The 19,895-nt window shown below is 37.7% G+C and overlaps 2 protein-coding genes across 9 annotated transcripts in view; one reads left to right on the top strand and one right to left on the bottom strand.

The window, feature by feature from the left end:
• SLC16A14 (solute carrier family 16 member 14) overlaps nt 1–13,616 on the top strand; it is a 23,455-nt gene extending 9,839 nt beyond the window's left edge. For 4 of the 8 annotated variants that reach the window (XM_072407686.1, XM_072407688.1, XM_072407687.1 and 1 more), the window contains exons 2-5: nt 2,930–3,200; nt 4,014–4,157; nt 4,487–5,446; nt 8,543–13,616. In XM_072407686.1, coding sequence (XP_072263787.1) covers nt 2,930–3,200; nt 4,014–4,157; nt 4,487–5,446; nt 8,543–8,694 — 1,527 coding nt within the window. In that variant the 3' untranslated portion in view covers nt 8,695–13,616. Of the gene's footprint in view, nt 1–2,929; nt 3,201–4,013; nt 4,158–4,486; nt 5,447–5,813 lie in introns of all 8 variants that reach the window. The other 4 variants (XM_072407693.1, XM_072407694.1, XM_072407692.1 and 1 more) reach the window with 3 other exon arrangements.
• Nucleotides 13,617–14,997: 1,381 nt separating this feature from the next.
• The window catches only part of FBXO36 (F-box protein 36), a 22,160-nt gene continuing 17,262 nt past the window's right edge, over nt 14,998–19,895 (bottom strand). The window contains exon 4 of the mRNA XM_072407695.1: nt 14,998–15,771. Coding sequence (XP_072263796.1) covers nt 15,574–15,771 — 198 coding nt within the window. The 3' untranslated portion in view covers nt 14,998–15,573. The remainder of the gene's footprint in view (nt 15,772–19,895) is intronic.

The raw sequence follows: 19,895 nt of genomic DNA on the forward strand, positions 1-19,895 counted from the left end.
AAAAGGGTTTCATTTATTAAAGCTTTCCAAGATGGGCTATCATGGGAGACCTGGCATGGATATGATCCAGGATTGAAAACATTTGCCTACTAATAACAAATCATTTTTTTTAGGAAATCCATACCAGGCTTGCTGAATCACCCAGGTTCTCCCATGATAATTTATCTTTGCAGTCTTGAAGAGCTTTAATAAGTCAAGCCCAAAGTGAGCAAACATGGCTAAAAGCACAAACATACCTTAGGTTTTATACACACAAACAACAACATGCTGAAACTTGACTTTGTGGCCTAGTTTGGCACTTGGACACCACATTCTGGTAACTGCAATTGTTTCTTGCTTAACTCATTGTTTACCTATAGGGTCCCTGCTACTACCTGTGAAACAGGTTCTTTTTTTGACAGACATATATTAAACCGAATATAATTATAATTTTACTATATTTATAGTAATTAATAACAGTATAGTAAGTTACTATGCAGCAACATTTTCTTGCAAAATGATATCATATAATTGTAATACTTGTATGTCTGGACGTACTGTGTTTCCCTAAAATTGGACCTGCTCCGAAAAATAACCATAGCATGCTAATCATGCAGGGGTGAAATGTAAGCCCTACCCCGAAAATAAGCCCTATCGGCAGCAACAGAGCAGCCGTTGCAGCAGATTTCGGAAAGTGGAGTCACGTGGTACCTGGCGGCGGAGGGATACCAAGAGAAGCGGAAGGAAGCAGCCGGGACGCACACAGCGAGTACTTTTTTTTTTTTTTTAACCAAATGCTGACCCCACTGACACTAATGACTTTTGGGGAAATATTGTAAATGTTAGGGGGGAAAATGGTGCTTTGTATTGTGTGGGGGCACTATATATGTGGGTGCACACATAGGGAGAATGCATTCCCCACATAATATAGTGCCCCCACATTGCGGTATCGGGAGTGTTCACATATGTGGGCATGTTCTGTAGATTTTTGTACATGAATAAATATAGATTTTTGTACATGAGAAAAAGACATCCCCTGAAAAAAATCCCTAATGCGATTTTCGGAGGTAAGAATAATATAAGATCCTGTCTTATTTTCGGGGAAACATGGTAGTACAGTGTTATGGGAACAACCTGTTTTTTTTGGACATAAAATAGCTACTACCATCTTTTCTATGTTAAAGCTTACTCACCATTCAGGAAGGATGTTGGGACAGCCAAGTAAAAGTCCCTGAGGAGGCTTTCCACGGATGATGAAGCCATACTTGTAGAATGCAAAATGTATTATTATTATTATTATTATTAATATTAATAAACAGGATTTATATAGCACCAACATATTACGCAGCACTGTACATTAAATAGGGATTGCAAATGACAAACTAATACAGACAGTGTTACAGGAGGAGAGGACCCTGCCCGGAAGAGCTTACAATCTAGTAGGTGGGGGAATTTCACACACAATAGGAGGGGAGATATGTAGTGGTGGGAAGTAGTGTTGGTTTCAAAGGTCAGAAGAAGATGGGTAGGCAAGTTTGAAAAAAATGGGTTTTGAGTGCTCTTTTAAATGAGCAGAAAGTAGGAGCAAGCCGAATAGGACGAGGAAGACTATTCCAGAGAGTTGGGGCAGCTCTAGAGAAGTCTTGTATCGGTGCGTGTGATGAGGTTATGAGTGAGGAAGTCATTAGTAGGTCATTGGAAGAGCGGAGAGAGCGGCTGGGGGAGTATTTTTTACCAAGTACCAAGAAATGTAAGTGGAAAATAAATCTAACCTACAGCTGGCAATAGAAGATGAGCTCCCAGGATTGTACAGTACATTGCACACTGTGTTTTGTCAGTTCAGCTCCATTCAGAAGTGGAGGAAGATTTTACTGCCAGTCTGCACCACTTGGGTGGAGTGCACCACTTCTGAACCTTAGTAGCAGTGGTTGCAAAAGTAGCAAGATTATATTTATATATATATATATATATATATATACATATATATATATATATATATTTACTGGGGGTAGGTGCACCAACTTCTATGTTTCACAAGGCATAATAAAACCTAAAACCATCTCTGAAATATGTGTATTTTGTCTTTCTACTGTGACAAGGAACTACAAAGGGTATTTGAAACAACCCAGGTATACCTAGCCTGTTTTTTCATAAGGTTTTATTAATAATTAGTCTTTTATAGCAGCCTTTATAGACCTTTTTAAACACCTTTTTGAAATAATTTTCAGATCCCCAACTATAATTTCAATATCCTCAGCTCACAATACATTTGTGTGATAGCCATTACAGGTTTTACTGTCCATTTTTATCTTTTCAGTAATTTCCTGTGCATTTGCCTCACCATTGGCACCTTGTTGCTATAGACAATGCTTTTCTGATTGACCAATGACCATGCCTGCACAATCCCGTGTCAGTACACCCATCTGTAGTCTCTACCTGAGGGATACAATGACAATCCAGGAACACAATTAGGAGAGCAGTTTCACCGCAGTTACAGAAAGTGCCTAAACAAAGTCCTTCAGGATAACCAAGGTTGATTTTAATAAAAGCTGCATATTTAAAACAATCTTTAGGATTACATAAATCCATTACAGAGAACTCCATTCTGTTCTTTTTTTGTTTCCTATGACCTTATAGTCAGATTTCCTTTTAATTTATTGTTCCAGAGACATTACAAAACATATAAAATATCCCCCCAGATTGAGAAATACTCTCCTCCTAGACTCCTAGACCTCCTTGTCGCTGGAATAGGTTTACTAATGGAAGAGTTCACCTCTATTTCTGCTCTGCAGACAACTGAAAAATTTTTAGATTCACCATCACTTTGTATTTCTGTTACAGACAAATAAAGCGGGCAAATCACTAAGGCAAGGATAAAGTCATTTGTATAGAAATATGCTGTGGCAATGTGTTTATACAGTAACCTGTTTTTTTAATGATTCCAACACAGGCCAGGATGTGCAGTAAAGGAGCAGCAAGCATGGAGAAGAATTTGGACAAGAAGCTAAAGGGCCGGGCAGACACACAGAAAGGAAATCCAAATATTGATGGAGGTTGGGCATGGATGGTGGTCTTGTCCTCTTTTCTTGTCCATGTGCTGGTTATGGGATCACAGATGGCACTGGGCATTCTCAATATGGAATGGCTGGAAGAGTTCAATCAAAGCAGAGGTCTAACAGCTTGGGTCAGCTCCTTGACAATGGGCATCACACTGATTGTAGGTATGAATTAGCAATAAAATGACCTGCACCATTTATATTTATATGTCCATCATACTGCACAACCTTTTCTGTAGCTGTACATTAGATTACAATTTCTTGATCTGGTCGGCCTGTACTGGGATAAATATCAATTATACAGGTTACAAAAGTCATCTTAGTCACTATTTATCCAAGGTAAGTATCCCCAAGTTTCTGTTTTCCGCCACTATCATGGCTTGTACTTGTTTCCATGAATAGCTCTGCTCATGGAAGTGCCGGTGGGTACATATACCTTGCTTGTTCAAGATTAGACAATTTATATCTGCACATGACAGAGCAATTTGACTTCACTTACTGTTAAAAAAATAATAATATGCTGGTTATAGCAGTTTAGCAGTTTTCCTATTTTTCCTACTCCTACTTGATTTATCTAAAACCTTTTGTAAGGTTTTAACTTCATATACAAAATATGTATAGCTGCCAACTCCTGCAGAATATCAACCCTAACTGGACCCCCCCCCCTCCTTTCCATTGTCTATTGTACCCCTCCCACTGCTTGGATATGATCTTGGATCAGTTTGTGATGACCTCTAATGTATCAATGATAGCACATTTTGTAGTGCTAGGACATCTCATCCCAGTGGGGCAGCTCTGTATGACACGGACTGTTCTTAGTTTGGCTGCAGTTGGTAATGCAAATTTTACTATAGATTATTTTAAAAACAATATTTATATTACATTATTAGCAGGTACTGTGTTCTTTAAAAACAACATACAAAATCTAAACTTTCCCTACAAAAAATTTGTTAAGTTGTTGGGTCTTTTATTCTGCAGGTCCTTTTATTGGTTTGTTCATTAACACCTGTGGATGCCGGAAGACTGCCATGATTGGAGGGTTCCTGACGTCACTTGGATGGGTGCTGAGTGCCTTTGCCACCAATGTCCACTTTCTGTTCTTTACATTTGGAGTGATGGCTGGTGAGTGCAATACAGTCAACTTTTTGTAAGCTATACCTGTAATTTAGCTAGGACAATTAACATAAACTAACCATATTAAAATCTGTGTTGCTAAAAACCTATGCTTGCATCTAAAGCAGGTCAGGAAAAGAACAAAGATTCAGCATATGTTTGGGATTCAGCATAGTAGTAACTTAATGCGAGAATTACAAATTACCTAAACAATTGGAAAAACAAGAGCAATGACTACCTTCCCTACCCTCCAGTTTCAAAGCATATTGATCGCTTTTAGAATTGTTTTTGTAACACAAACACATGAAAGTCACTGTAAATAATTGTACCCTTCTCAGGTATCGGGAGTGGTATGGTGTACCTACCTGCAGTGGTGATGGTTGGTCAGTATTTTCAGAAGCACCGTGCTCTGGCACAAGGACTGAGCACCACTGGGACAGGGTTTGGGACATTCCTGATTACGGTACTGCTGAAATACTTGTGTACAGAGTTTGGATGGAGGAATGCCATGATAATCCAGGGAGCTATCACTCTCAATCTGTGTGTATGTGGAGCCCTTATGAGACCCCTGGACCATGTAGAAAAACGTAGTGTGGAGAAGACAGGTGCTCACAAATACACTAGAGAAGATTCACTGCTGGAGGCAGATGTTGGGAAAGCAAACAACACACCACCTGAAGAGGAAGAAGATATTGCAGGATCGTGGTCTAAGGAAGAATCCAGCAATGGCATTGTTAAAAAAGATAAGAGCAAACTGGGCATCCTGAAATCACTCTCCCATATGACTGTGACTGTAAGATGTGGATTTCGGGCCTGGTACTCTAGCTATTTTGGGACGGCCTCCCTCTTCACCAACAAGGTCTTTGTAGCATTTGTGGTATGGGCACTCCTGGCCTACTGCAGCTTTGTAATTCCATTTATACACCTACCAGAGATTGTGGAGCTCTATGGCATGACAGAGCAAAACAACATCTTTCCACTAACCTCAATTATTGCCATTGTGCACATCTTTGGGAAAATTTTTCTAGGTTATATTGGTGACTTGTCATGTGTCAGTGCCTGGAATGTCTTCCTTGCTTCCAACTTTACCCTTGGTATCTGCATCCTGATCCTACCACTTATGCAAGTATATGCTGCCCTGGCTGTAGTCTGTGCTCTTATAGGGTTTTCCAGTGGCTACTTCTCTCTCATGCCTGTTGTAACAGAAGATTTAGTGGGTATTAAGCAGCTGGCAAATGCCTATGGGATCATTATTTGTGCCAATGGGATATCAGCTCTTCTGGGACCTCCATTTGCAGGTACAGTAACATGACGTTACAGACAGGTTTTACTTTTTGTATACCAGAGGGCTGATTTGTAAAGTTGCAAAAAAAACAAATTAAAATAAGATTAGTCACTTTGATTTAAATAGTTTCAGAGTACCTTCTTCCATATTGCTTTGTTTTTCTTGAAATTTAACCTCAATATAAATAGCTTCTGTTGGCATGTTTTTTAAGATTCGTGTATGTGGGTGGTACTATTTTTATACTATTTTTCAATATTTGTTAAATATTAAAGGAAAAAGTTGGCAGGTAGTCAGAAAGTATTTCTCTATTGCAAAATCACCTGATTTGTCATTGTAGCCTGTTCCTTTATTGACCAGTGTTATGAGACGTTTTTATACAGGTATGAACAAGCACAGATGTAAATGTGTTCTTTAATACAAATACAAGGATATCGTGAACATGGTAAATATACATTTTATGCATTTATAGAAAGATTTGTTTCATGTTTGCTAAAAAAGTGGGAACCCCCTCTAACAGCAGCTTGCCATGTATAATTTTACTAGCAAATGTGATGTTTTAAATGATGTATGCTTACCTAAAGGACAGGTTATTAGGACAGTATTATCAGAATAGATTGTTACATTTAATTTCATCTACTTATCATTCTAGCTCAGAAGGCCAGCTTTGCACATTCAATATTCGGGTTTATTTTGCACCTCATTGTATGGATTGTATACCTGATTCCTTTTTTAACATAAAACAGTGCCAGACTAGGGGAAATAGTACACCGAATATATAAATAAATCACACTACCCACATTTACAAAGTTGACTACACTGTGCATTTGCAGAAAGGTTTATTTATTAGAACAATTGTTATTTAGTATAATTGCTAAGTATAGTATGTTTTAACATTACAATGAGTTGAGCAGCCAGCATCTATATACGGTATATAAAATTGTATGTATGTATCTTCCACCGTCACTCGAAAACACATGGAGACATTTCAACTAAACTTGCCATACATGTGACTGGGACTCATGTGAGAGCACCCGTTATCTTTGTACAGAGCTGTGCTATATGTCAGAGCTAAATTTGGATGAAACGCATTGAGATATTTCAACCAAACTTGCTATGTTCCACCATCACTAGGAAACGCATCACCAAACTTGCTAGACATATGACTCAGACATGAGTGCACCGCTGATCACTAGGAAACGCATTGAGACATTTCAACCAAACTTGCTAGACATATGACTGAGACTCATGTGAGTGCACTGCTGATCTTTGTACAGCGCTGTGCTATATGTCAGAGCTATATTTGTATGTATGTATGTATGTATGTTTTACCATCACTCAGAAACACATGGAGACATTTTAAGCAAACTTGCTAGATATATGACTGAGACTTATGTGAGTGCACTGCTGATCTTTGTACAGCGCTGTGCTATATGTCAGAGCTATATTTGGCTGTATGTATGTGTTATGTATATAGATGTGTGTATGTGATCACTGGGAAATGCATGGAGACATTTTAACCAAACTTGCTGGACATATGACTGAGACTCATGTGAGTGCACCGCTGATCTTTGTACAGCACTGTGCTATATGTCAGAGCTATATTTGGATGGATGTATGTATGTATGTTTTACCATCACTCAGAAACACATGGAGACATTTCAACCAAACTTGCTGGACATATGACTGAGACTCATGTGAGTGCACCGCTGATCTTTGTACAGCCCTGTGGTATATGTTAGAGGTATATTTGCATCTATGTATGTATGTATGTATGTGTGTATGTATTACTCTGCACAGTGTGCCTTTTGCTTATATTTTTACATATTTTTTATTGGACTTTAATATAAGATTGCAATAAATAAATACCCAGGCAACAACGGGTAATCAGCTAGTATTTTATAAACATGGCTCTGAATGAAGGGTTAAGCTGCCTTCAGGACACATAACTTCAAAGCATTGGTAATACTAATGCTGCAACCCTCATTCCTTGCAGTAGCTCCCAATGCCAGATCTCCCACCCATAAGAAGGCTTACAGCAAGGCCGAACCTTTATTCAAGTGCTTTGGCCCTACAGTGGCAAAACTTTCAGATTCTCTGCCATTATCAGTGAGCTAAGCAGATTTGTATAGTTGTAAAAGTAAAAAAAGGCCATGTGTTAGAGATTGAACCACTAACCCTATTAAGATAATACTTAGTAAACCAGTTCACAATACAGACACACAGACACACAATACATATATGTGGTATAGAGTTTAGTATAAAATGTGTGCTAGGGGGTAGAAATTACCAAATGATGTAAATAAAATGTATGTGACAGTTCTCCTATGAATCAAAAGAACATGTTTGATGTACAGTGCTGCGTAATATGTTGGCGCTATATAAATCCTGTGTAATAATAATATTATTAATGTTTTCCTTTATCAGGATATTTCTAAGATAGATAACATACAGCAATTCTGGCATTTATTTCAAGCACACCCTGAATATTGCCCTATTCGTAGGCTTTGCAAACCACACTGTGTGGTTTTGACTGCAGTGTACCTTTAGTTTAGGTTTTTAAACTCTGCAGTCTTTAATTTGTTGGTCCAGACCAAATATTTTTCAAGTATGGAGTGCTTGCTGTCTGGAACACCCACTAGCCTATTTTTGTAATTCTAGCATCTCTGCTATAGAATTGTTGACTTAGTTTACCTGATGTTGTGTCAGGAGGATTCCCAAAAATAACACTCCCATGTTTTTTTAGTTTTGGATAAAGCAGAAAAGCTTTAACAATTCCATCAGAGAAATTCTTCATTGGAAGAATTCATATACATTGACAGCAATTAAATCTGGACACAGTTTGTACCATTCCACACTCAATCTGTTTTAACTGGGCGTTCTACTGTAATGCTTCTTCTGTAAAATAAAAATAAGTGAAAGATCTAAAAAATAACATAATAGTGGGGTAAGGTTGACCTGTTGACAAATATAAGATGTGGGTAACAAAAAAAATGGCATTGTTAAAAAACTTTTGGGCATCATAGTTTCTATCTGAAGCTTCCTTTACAAGGATTGTGGTGTGTGATAGATTGCTTCTAAGCTAAACCTTTCACTTTTTTTTTTTTTGCAGGGTGGATCTATGACATCACCCAAAAATATGACTACTCCTTCTATGTGTGTGGCTTGCTGTACATGGTGGGAATGATCTGTTTGCTTATGGAGCCCTGTCTGCAACCAAAGGAGAATAATACTAAGAAAACTTCAGACATCCCTGAATCGTAAAATTGCAATAAACATGTCTAAGAACATTTACTATGTACCTTAAAATCTATATGACCGAAAATAAGATCCTATTGCTGGCTAGCTTAGTACAAATACCCACCCCAGTGTTTCCTGCTTGGCTTGGCATAGCAGGATCTGTATTTTTACACACACCCATCCACATGTGGCCTTTCCTATCCTAATGTTCTGTGCAGTTTTCTACTTAGAAAATGTAAAGATGACTTGGAATATGAAAAGAAATTCAGGGTCGTTGAATATGTTTAGAATAACACAGATAAGAACAGACTTTTCAGACATCCCACAAGTGCCATTTAAGGATAATTATGAGTTGTGCCATGTATAATTATAAAAACAAGTAAAGATGTTGAAGGACGTGTACACTTCTTTTGCAGCTATTATTTCTCTTCCCTCCCCCAACATTTATGAAATGTACCGAGAATTTATCTTCCATACATTTACTTTTACATTAAAGTGAATGGAAGCTTCAAAGACAAGATGGAGTACTGAGTAGATGCAGAGATGCATTGTAATCCCAGAAAGGCTGCACAGTGATAGAAGGGAGATGCACTTTAGGTTGGTTCTATCATAAGGAAGCCCTTGTTTTTTATTTGTTAAGTCTACTGTTGAGTGGTTGATCTGATGTATGTAGAAGATGGCAAGTAGTTGTTCATTTCTTAGAAAGACTGCAGTGGTGAGATGCCCACTAGCATTTCTTTATCCAGCCTTGGAGACCTTTCATAAATCAGGGCCATTACTTTCCAAAAGTAGCAATGGCATTATCAATGTGTTGCAGAAATCCTATGTAGAGAGCAGTTGTTGGAGCCCAGCAGTAAGTACCACTGCAGATTGCATGAACATAACTACAGGGGGGTATTGGACCAATAGAAAAGAAAGCTCCTGAACAGAGGCACTGTATAGCATCCAGTTAAAATAAGCCCAAAAGTAGACCTTTCATGAACATATATTTAAATAAAAATGCTACTTTAAACAAAAAATTGCACCAGACACTTTACCAATCTGGTAGTGTTTGTGGTTATTTCATATTGCAAATGGGGCTTGATAAAGCAGAGATGGCCAGTCATCAGCCTGAACTGTAAAGCTACGTACACACGGCAGATTTTTATCGCCCGATAATGGGCATCGGCCAAATATCGGGCGAAAATCTGCCGTGTGTACAGTCGGTGTCGTCCATCGTCCGAACGACCGACCTGCCGGATCCACGGACGATGGACGACGACCGATCCTAATGAAAGGGAAGGGAGAGAGCGCGCAGCAGGGTGCCGCTCCGTCGCTCTCCCCCTCCCCTCTTCATAGAGCATGAACGGTGCTGTATGTACAGCACCGTTCATGCATCGTGCACTCCCTTGTCGTTGGAAAGGATCCTTTCCAACAACAAAAATTGCAAGTGTGTACGCCGCTTAAGCCTTAGCATCAGTAGGTACTTTGTGACTAATGCCAGATGAACTATCAGTCTCAATTTCTAAAGAAAATCTACTATCCTCTCCTTTGTTATTTTATGTTAGTTTACCAGGATTTGTGCAGGACCTTGAGAACAGATAAGGATTTGCCCAGCCAAATCTGATGAAAAATGCTACATCATTTCGTAATTTCGGGGTGAATATAGAGGAAAGAATGTCAAAAGTGTATGCAAGTTGTTACAAAAATATATTCTAGTATGAAAGGGCTATTTAGTAAATTAGTACTTACAGAAGAAGGAATAATTAGATTTACAAACTGAGAAATGCATTTTTCTCTTATTAAATGTTAACAGATTGCAACTAGCTCTTGTGACACATTTTGCAAGTAAGAGAGTTCAAACATTGCACAATGGTGTCCGATGCTATTGCCACACTTTGTATAGGTCAGCTGGCAGCTGCAGATTATAGATTAATAAAATAATGCAGGTCAAATAGGATTTAGAATTTTAGTCATTTTAGAATTTATCACACAACTGACATTATTTAACTGATCCTTCTTCATGAACCATTTTCTTTTTTAAGCCACTTCACCCCTCTGAAATTTAATTATTAGTCTTAATTATTGAAATTTCTGAAAAAACTGTGTCTGGTGCACCACAACATCCAACTGGTAGACAATCAGTTTAAATTCGACCAATCCATCTAATATAGGTTAAAATGCAAGGAATAAATGTTATGGGAAAGTTCAGCTCTTGTTTAAGACCTACACATATACTAATGTATATACCAAGTTTTTTTTGCTGTCAAGATGTCATTAGAAAAAAATCTCGGTTTATACTCAAGTGACACCTAGTGGCATGTGCTGAAACTGCATTTGTCTCTGATTTGACAGATCAGAGCTGTCAAATACCATCTGTTTGTAACAATTTACATGAAGACAGCTCCATCTAATGCTCATGATGATAATCATAATAGTAATCAGTTTGGCAGTTGTATATAACTCAAACACAAAACAAACTTTTTCTAAACATGCAACCTTTTATGCAGGAATACCATATTTTATTTGTATGCGTAGCAGCATTCAGTTATCTTTTATCTTATGCATACTTAGCTCTGGGTGATCTAGCGTTAATGGATCTTCACAATTGCTTTCATTCATACATTTTTGAAGACAGTACATCAAATATGTATTGAGATAAAACTGTATATTTGTTAGTTACATCCAGGACCAGAGCCCCAGTCTGTGTGTATTATATTACCAGGGTAAATTATTACAAATTTGTAGTAATTGGGGGTCCCCAACCCCCAGTTCACAGCCCAATAGTGGGCCACGGGGGTCTGAAAAGGTTGGGGACCACTGTTCTAGGGGAACAAAAGTACATAAACGCATATCTTGCATATGGTATATTCTAGGATGATGTATTGAAAGTTATTGACAGCTTGTGACAGGATTGAGCAGATGTTGTGTCATTCTTGTTCCATTATTTTACTTTGAATGCGGTGACAAGCAGAAGGCATGCATGTCTGTTTCGTAAAGATGCATCAACCAGATTGCAAAGAAAATACCTGAATTATGTATTTTAGATTTTATTTCTTCTGCTTCTTCTTCCTATTATTCCTCTTTACAATATTGTATGTAAGTGTAGGGTGCTGTGGTGACATCCCTAGGGGGGTGATCATGCCCTGCAATTATAGAAAGTCCTCAGACATCTGGGATGAATAAGGTTTGGTGTCATTCAACCCAAAAGAATGACGATATTACTGCAGGGCACAAAGCTTAACAGTTAGTGACTTTTACAGCCAGAGCTGCTTTCTATGTTTTTTATGTGTTTTATGTACCCCTTAAAAAATAAGTAGGCTTTAAATACACGCTGTACACCTTAAAATGGTACTGTCATACGCAATAAAGAAAAGTTATTGTACTTATTTCCAGCAATTTGCATTTGTATTAAGAGCTATAGACAAAAAGGATCTTTTACATATAAAAATCTTGTTTGAAGTGCTGTGCAAGGATTCAGATAACAGTTCACCAGCATTCCAAAATATCTGTTTTAGGAAATAGGTTATGAAGAATTCCATGTGGCATAAGTCCAATAGCCAACATTTTTGTGCCGTGCAAGGCCCTTTCCCAGGGTAATTCAGTGGGGCTGATTTAAAGCTGTCCAAGGCTGGAGAGGATACACATTTATCAGTGAAGCTGGGTGATCCAGTAAACCTGGAATTGATCCAGGATTCAAAACGTTTGCTAGCAAATTATTTTAAGAAGTCCATTCCAGGTTTGCTGGGTCACCCAGCTTCACTGATGAAAATGTATCCTCTCCAGCCTTGGAGAACTTTGTTAAATCAGGCCCAGTGATTCTTGAGTCACCCTTAAGGACTTGAAACCCTGTAAGGAACTGAAACACTGACTATTTTACTATGTGACATAAAGATTTTCACAACAATTCGTTGAAACTGGTATATTGGGATGCAGGTGACTTCTCTTTCTTGTCCTCTGCATTTGATGGACATCTATTTGTGTTAAATCCCTGTTCTCTTGCTGTTTTTTGTGGATCCATCCACCAACCTCTATGTCACTGTGGCTGATGGTGCCCTAGCATGCATTGGTGAACCAGGCATCTGACACAGCTAGATTATACTCGGCCATAAAGAATTATGACAGCAAGGGTAGTGGAGATCTTTGTATGATACTTCAGGATGTCTTTTTAGGCCAACAATGTTACTTTGTGTACTACCACAGCTGGGTCTATACAGTAGTTGTTACAGAAAAAGTTGAATTGAAACCAATTGAAACAAAAGGCCGGCATTTTACAGTGCAATAAACAAGGCATTTAGGCTTCATGTTGATTTTTTTCCTTGGACATCAAATTTAGTTAGGATGGTCCTGATAAAAATGGGAAATGTTTCCTCAAGAGAGGAGAAGATGCTTTAAACATCATTCCTAAAAAAATGTTTGTGTGATAGAAAAGAGTGAAAAGGTGTCATTGTGTTGTCAGCTTACTGTGATTGGTAAGGAGAGAAGATGTTTCCTATTACTATTATGTAAACAGAAAAGTTGGCACAAGGTGGCTGGTATAAAACATTTGAGTGAGAAGATCATGTTATGATCAGTTAGGTCACTGTGACAGGGAGAGGGGAGAATATTATATAATGCTCCCTTCAGTTATACCACTGTGATTAGATATGATAGTCCAGTAATGCTATTTACAGTCAGTTATGCCACTGTGATTGATGAGAGGATGTGTTATCGTTGTCTTTTCAGTGCTATCACTGTAATTGCAGAAACTGGTAGGCCATGTATGTAAAAAAGGCTGAGATACTCAGTTGAGTTATAGAAAAGTAAAATATGAGAAAACTCAAGGAGACTTGATCTAGACAAGTTCCCTCAACCTGAAAGCAAACAAATATGAATTATGTATCCTAAAGCATGTGGCTTGTATCTTAAAAGATAAAACAACAAAAGTCTTTTTTTATGTTTTGAATAAAATAAAAATATTCAATTTATTCACGTCTTTGTTGTGTTTTGTTTATGTGTATTTATACATGGATTTATTTTTCACAAAAGACTGCTTAAAAGGTTTGGTGGTGTTATGGCAAGTCCTCTTTACTTTTTCTCCCAGAATAATTTTCCTCTTGGCATAATTATGCCACCCTACCCCCCTTACCTTTAATTTAGGAATATCCAGTTTTGTAATTTCCTCCCATTAATCACATCTTCCCACATGACAACTTAAGTGGATCTGCCAACTAATATAGTTATTTGCAAGTCCATGCATGCATAAGATGAAAATGAACAAATGAACAAAATGAACAAATAAAAGTTCTATATAATAATGAAGTGGAGGAGGATACATTTTAGTAGGGTATGGAAAATCAGATTGGTTGAGCAATTATGGCCACTGATGTGAGTAAGAAGCTCAGCAAGAATGTTAAAATGAAACGTAATAGAAGTAGGGGGAAAAAAATAAAATAAAAAATAAAAATGTGGCCCAATACTGCTGTTTGAAGGTAAGAGGGAAAATAAAGCTGAGTTCAATCGTAAAAGATGAAAAAGAACGGGAAGTTTAATGATTTAAATTAAATAACAGTGCTCAACCAGGAGATACAATCCAACAAAGCAGTTTACAGCTGAACCTGGAGTCCAGACCAAAGTGTAGACCTCTACGAGTGAACGAAGAATTAAAGTGAATCGGCCATACTTCACTGAGCGCTTAAAATAGGGGTTTGAAGTATGTTATATATTAAACAAGCATTCCAAAAATTGAGTGATAAAGATATACAGGTTAGGGGTGTTAAAAGATGTGAATAACAGAATCTAAAACGATCTTGGGTTGAGGGTTGATACCAGCAGCAAGGAAGAGAGGTATAGTAAGGTGGGGTGAGCAGCATTTCTATGAGGTAGTGTTTTGTGTAGAAGCATCAGAATGGGAAGAAGGTGATTTTACAAAAAAAACAGATGTTCACAGGAATACAGCAAATGAATAAATAACAGGGAGAGGGATAGCAGAGCGGCTTTAAATTTGTAAGAGAATGCAGTCTGGTTGAAGGATTTAAGGATAAGAGAAAATAAAGAAATAAAAAAAAAGAGATAAAGTACCCTATCACTGTAGGTAAAGGTTTCTTTAAGCCTGGCTGGACTGATATTCAAGCACAATCTTGTAGCACTTTGTTTGAGTTCTGATTGTTGCACTTTGATGATGCATCACTAATCAGCAATGAAACCTAAACATGGAGGAGGAGAGTTGGTAACCACAGCAGCAAGCTATCTGCATAGTTGCATCTGGAATATGAACAGCAAAGAATATTTTAACCCACGGAATTCCTACTGTGAATAATTCTACAGTGGAATAATCATTTTAAAAAAAACTATCTGTAAGTAAACTCATCATGTTAAGCTTTTATTTGCACTGGTGCTTATAGTACAAAATGATTACAACATAAAAAAAAAAATGTATCAAAAGCAGATAATAAATTTGGCTGCAATTTGGCTGAAAGGCACTAATATTTCACAGAAAAAAAAAGATATGTGTGAACATCTGTTAAGCGTGGATAACATAAAAGAATGTTGCCAGTACTAGCCAAAGGCAAATCACTACACTCATGGTTAGGTGAGGGATCTACAGACCCAGGTTTGAATCTCGGCCAGGACACTATTTGCATGGGGTTTGTATGTTCTCCCTGTGTTTGAGTGGGTTTCTTCCAACATCCCAAAAAGTTATTGGTAAGTGAATGGTTTCAGAAAAAGTTGGCATTAGACTATGTCAGGTACATTGGATTGTGAGTTAATGGCATGACTTTGGACAGTGCTGCTTCCTGTATGAAAATGTGTGGTATATGTGTGTTTCCCATAGCAACTCATTACAAACTTTTTTAAATATGAATCCTTAAAAGATGGACACTGACTGTGACACAGTTCTTACAAATATGTTCATTTATAAGAAGTAACATCTCTGCTAACTCTTCATGATGTCATTTCAAAGATGTCTGAACTCTTTTCCTGTTTCTTCCTCCATCTCCGGAGCTGGAGCTGAAGCTGAAGTTTGTTGGTGTAAAAGAACTGCTTCCAGCCAATGTCCTGGGCTAAAGATCTCATCTCTGGGGTGACAGAATCACAAGATCTCTCCACAATGTGTTCCCATAGCTTGTCAGAATTACAAATCTGTTTGCAAAAAAAAAAAAAAAGTTTAATCACATTTGCTCAATTTTAAAGTTTTTTAAATGTGCAATTCCTGCTAAAACAGATGTGGAACAACCATCAAACAAATATGTGCTTGTATTTTACCATTATGTTTTTATTTTGATATTATTGATTTAGGAATATTTACATTCCCAGTAGTAAAACTGTCCAGTTTTAAATGTCTAATTGAGAAAAAAAGATGAGTACATATACAGGCAGAGAATGCAGAGAGAGAGAGAGAGCTTTTCACTCTAGTACACAGAAGACGACTGAATTCAGAAAAGAATTTGTAACTGAACATCCACAGTATACTCAGTGGGCCTAATTTATTAAAGCTCTCCAAGGCTGGAGAGAATACACTTTTATCAGTGAACCTGGGTGATCCAGGAAACCTGGAATGGATCTGGTCCAGGATTAAAAATATTTGCTAACAAATACCAAATGACTTTTAAGAAATCTGTTTCAGGTGTGCTGGATCACCCTGCTTCACTGATGAAAATGTATCCTCTCCAGCCTTGGAGAACTTTAAAAAATCAAGCCCATTGTGTCCCCCTGTGAGGGCCACACCTCAAAATTGCCCCATTTATCTACAATCATGCCTGGGCAAGGGAACCTTTAGAATACACTGCTACAAGAATCATTAATAATAGAAAAAAAACAGTCTGCCAGAGCGAAAGGTGATAATAAAAAAAACAAGGTGAAATCTTAAATGAGAAAGACTTTCAGTAAGTGATCTGTGAAATGCTGCCAGGAAACTCTGTGAAAGTCTGGGGAGTAACATGGAATACAGCCAATGCAGACACAATGCTGCAGAGGAGATGTCAGTGTTAGAAGGCCAATGCTTATCTGCAGGTCAAACACAAAGTAACACAAAACCTCTATGGAAAAGACAATCAGTAAAGCCCCAGCAGTTGCATTAACTCCACTTTATGTACAGGTTCGAAGAATGTTGCTAGAAATTATCTTTTATGATGATGATGTTTCCAGTACTATTAGAACAAACAATATAAATAAATAAATATATATATTCCATAGACCCATCTTGTTTTGAACATTACTCCATACTTCACCCATTCGTCCATAGACTATCTAGCCGAGAGTTTGGTGTAGCCAAAATCTTGGGTGCTACAAATTGCTTTTTAGTTCATTCACTTTCATGCTTAAAACTGTTTATTAATAATATTAGATCCTCTCACCCATCTGCTGGGCCTCCCATTCACTGCTCTTCCTAAATATACCCATAAGCTTCTGTCCTACATCCTGGTGGCAGCCCGCACACTGATTCCTACCATGTGGAAAGCTACCCTACCTCCCTTGATGGAAGACTTATATAAACACATTCAAACATATAAACGCATGGCAAGTTTGAACGCACATGGGACTATTGGGATACTTACTACTCACTCTAGAGTACTACAGGCTCTAGAGTAATAATTATGAGCTATGCTTGGGCATTCTGGTCCTCGGCAAATCACTGTCCCCCTTCCTGGTGGTTCCTTTATTCTACCCCCAAATACCCTACTAAATCCCAAGTAGAGGTGCGGCGGATAGCCACACCACCATGGCTCTTGCTAGGACAAAACGTGTACTCGGATAAGACTTGACCCAAATCTTCTAGACTTGTCGCCTCCTAAGCTTTGAGAAAGGCTGACATATATCAACATATAGGAAGATATCAGTAAACGGTACCATATCTTTGGGTCTCTCGCTATTTTATATGGTTGTATCTTGTTGACAAATTGTTGCTACATTATGTCTGGATCCACATCCCCCTCTGATAGTGTATTTCTTTGTTTCTTCCTTTGTTTATATAAACCTGTTTTAAAAATTGTTTAATAAAAAGACAATTTTAAAAAAACAACTGTTGGGTCCCATTCCACTAACTTTATCTATCTGTGTATTTGGTATACTCAGTGCCTTGACTCTTACTGCTCCACAACATATTCTTCTACATGAATCATTGTTCTTGGCTAAGAAAGTTGTGATGCTTAAATGGAAGTCTCCCCACCCCCTACTATTTTCCCTCGTACTGCATTAAGTAATGCATCCCTACCTATGTATTATAAAAAATGTATTTATGCTCACAGGGGAAATTGAGAATGAGACACTCCCTCTTTTCAAAGCAAACTCACACTTCCTGTTGGTTTACTCATCTAATGCCAACTCCATTATGACACTTCCCCTCCTTTAAAAGGTTCCTCACTTTTTATTTATGCATATAGTTTGTTAAAGATTGTTCCATGTTTATTTCTCTATTTATTGGTATTTTACCTTTTTCTGTTGTTTTGTGCTTTAGGTTGTTGAGTAGCTTTCAAAAACAAAACAAGGATAGGTCCTTGAGACAGAGACATCCTTAAAGTTGCATGCATTAAAATAGACCTAAATGGATGACATTTAGATTGATAAAGCACTGTGTATTATAAACTATTATTATGTTTTATTATGATATACATTTTTGTCATCCTTTTTCTACATGTTAGTGCTGCTGATCTGTTACAGCCTCTTCCATCCACTTACTATTTACATGCACTTGATCCAGCATTAGGTGCAAAACACTGCTCTGGTCTGTTTCCTAATAGTGACACTTGTAGTTCCCCCCACAAGCGTGTGAACGGAAAACAACACAGAAGTAAAATTAGGGGACAGTTGTCACTCTTCAACAGAAGTGGCTTTACAAGGACCTTCATGGCAGATCATCAAGCAATATTTATAATGAAAGCTGCAGATTTGAAAAGAATAAAAGCAACTTTTACATGTTTAAGCTTATACCATTTTATGACCCCGTTTAGATCTAACACACAAAACTTTTGTTCCACAATGAAATTCCTTGGCTGAAAAGTTATAATGCACCTGTGCATTGTAAACTTAAAGGGCCCCTTCTCATATACAAATCATAAATAAAAAATAATAAAATGGCCTTATTTTATCCAAATCTAAATGCCAGGCCGCTTCACAAGAAAACCTGATCAAAGGTTCCTTGGCTAGAAGGAATTTTTGGATTTCCTAACTCATGACTCAAAAGCTTCTGATTAAGTGTTTGGATGCAGAACAAAGCTCATAATGTAGTCATTTCACCCCAAAAGTCCCTGCTCCTTCAGATTCTGGACTAAAACCTGGGATTTATTGTATTCCACAGCTACAGCAGGATTGCTTCTAATCTCTTTAACACCTTCTCAGCCAAAACAGACTGCCAGTTGCTGTGCATTTTGTTTTGTGTTGGTTGCTACCTGCTAATGCAAACATGTTAGCTGATGTGGCAAAAGCCTATTGCAAACCAGTCACCCATTGCATTACCCTGAATAACCTGGAAACCTGATAAGGTCTGGAGAAAACTTTCTGAGAAATAATTCGCCCTCTGCTGGCTAACACATAAAACAAGGATGTGAAAAGAAAATTCAGAGATCAGGCGTAAAAGTGAATTTTTGTACACATCAGTTGGTTTGTAATAGCTGGTATTAAAATTCAGCATAATGTCCTCTTCAGCCCTGTACAATGTGAGGACATACTAGCACTACGGTGTGTATTGATAATATTTTACCATACATTAACCTTAGAAACACTTTAAAGTCTGCCCACAAAAAGCCACAATGTTTTAGGAAATGTGGCCACATATCATGAGAGCTGTCAAAAAGAATGCTTTAGGTATAGGGGCTGATTTATTAAACCTCTCCAAGGCTGAAGAGGATACACTTTCATTGGTGAACCTGGGTGATACAGAAAACCTGGAATAGATTTTTTCAAAGTAGTTTGCTATTTTTTTAGCATATGTTTTTAATACTAGACCAGATCCATTCCTGGTTTGCTGTATCACCCAGGTTCACAGATAAAAGTTTATCTTCTCCAGCCTTGGAGAGGTTTAATAAATAAGACACAATGTCAGAGAGAATGCCCTCACACAACACACTCTTAATGAATGTGAAACTTGAATGTAGCTCTCTTTGGCAATGTACAGTTTGCATCTCATACTCTCTGGCTGGGAGAGTACTATAAAAGTTGCATAGCCAGAAAGTGCCATGCAATGGGAATATTGCCAAAGTAAGTGCCAAGCAAGTCATATGTTACCTGAAATGGTGCCATGTTAACTGCATTATATGTTTGTGTGCCAT

The sequence above is a fragment of the Pyxicephalus adspersus genome, chromosome 4 (assembly GCF_032062135.1).
Source record: "Pyxicephalus adspersus chromosome 4, UCB_Pads_2.0, whole genome shotgun sequence".
Classification (NCBI taxonomy): domain Eukaryota; kingdom Metazoa; phylum Chordata; class Amphibia; order Anura; family Pyxicephalidae; genus Pyxicephalus; species Pyxicephalus adspersus.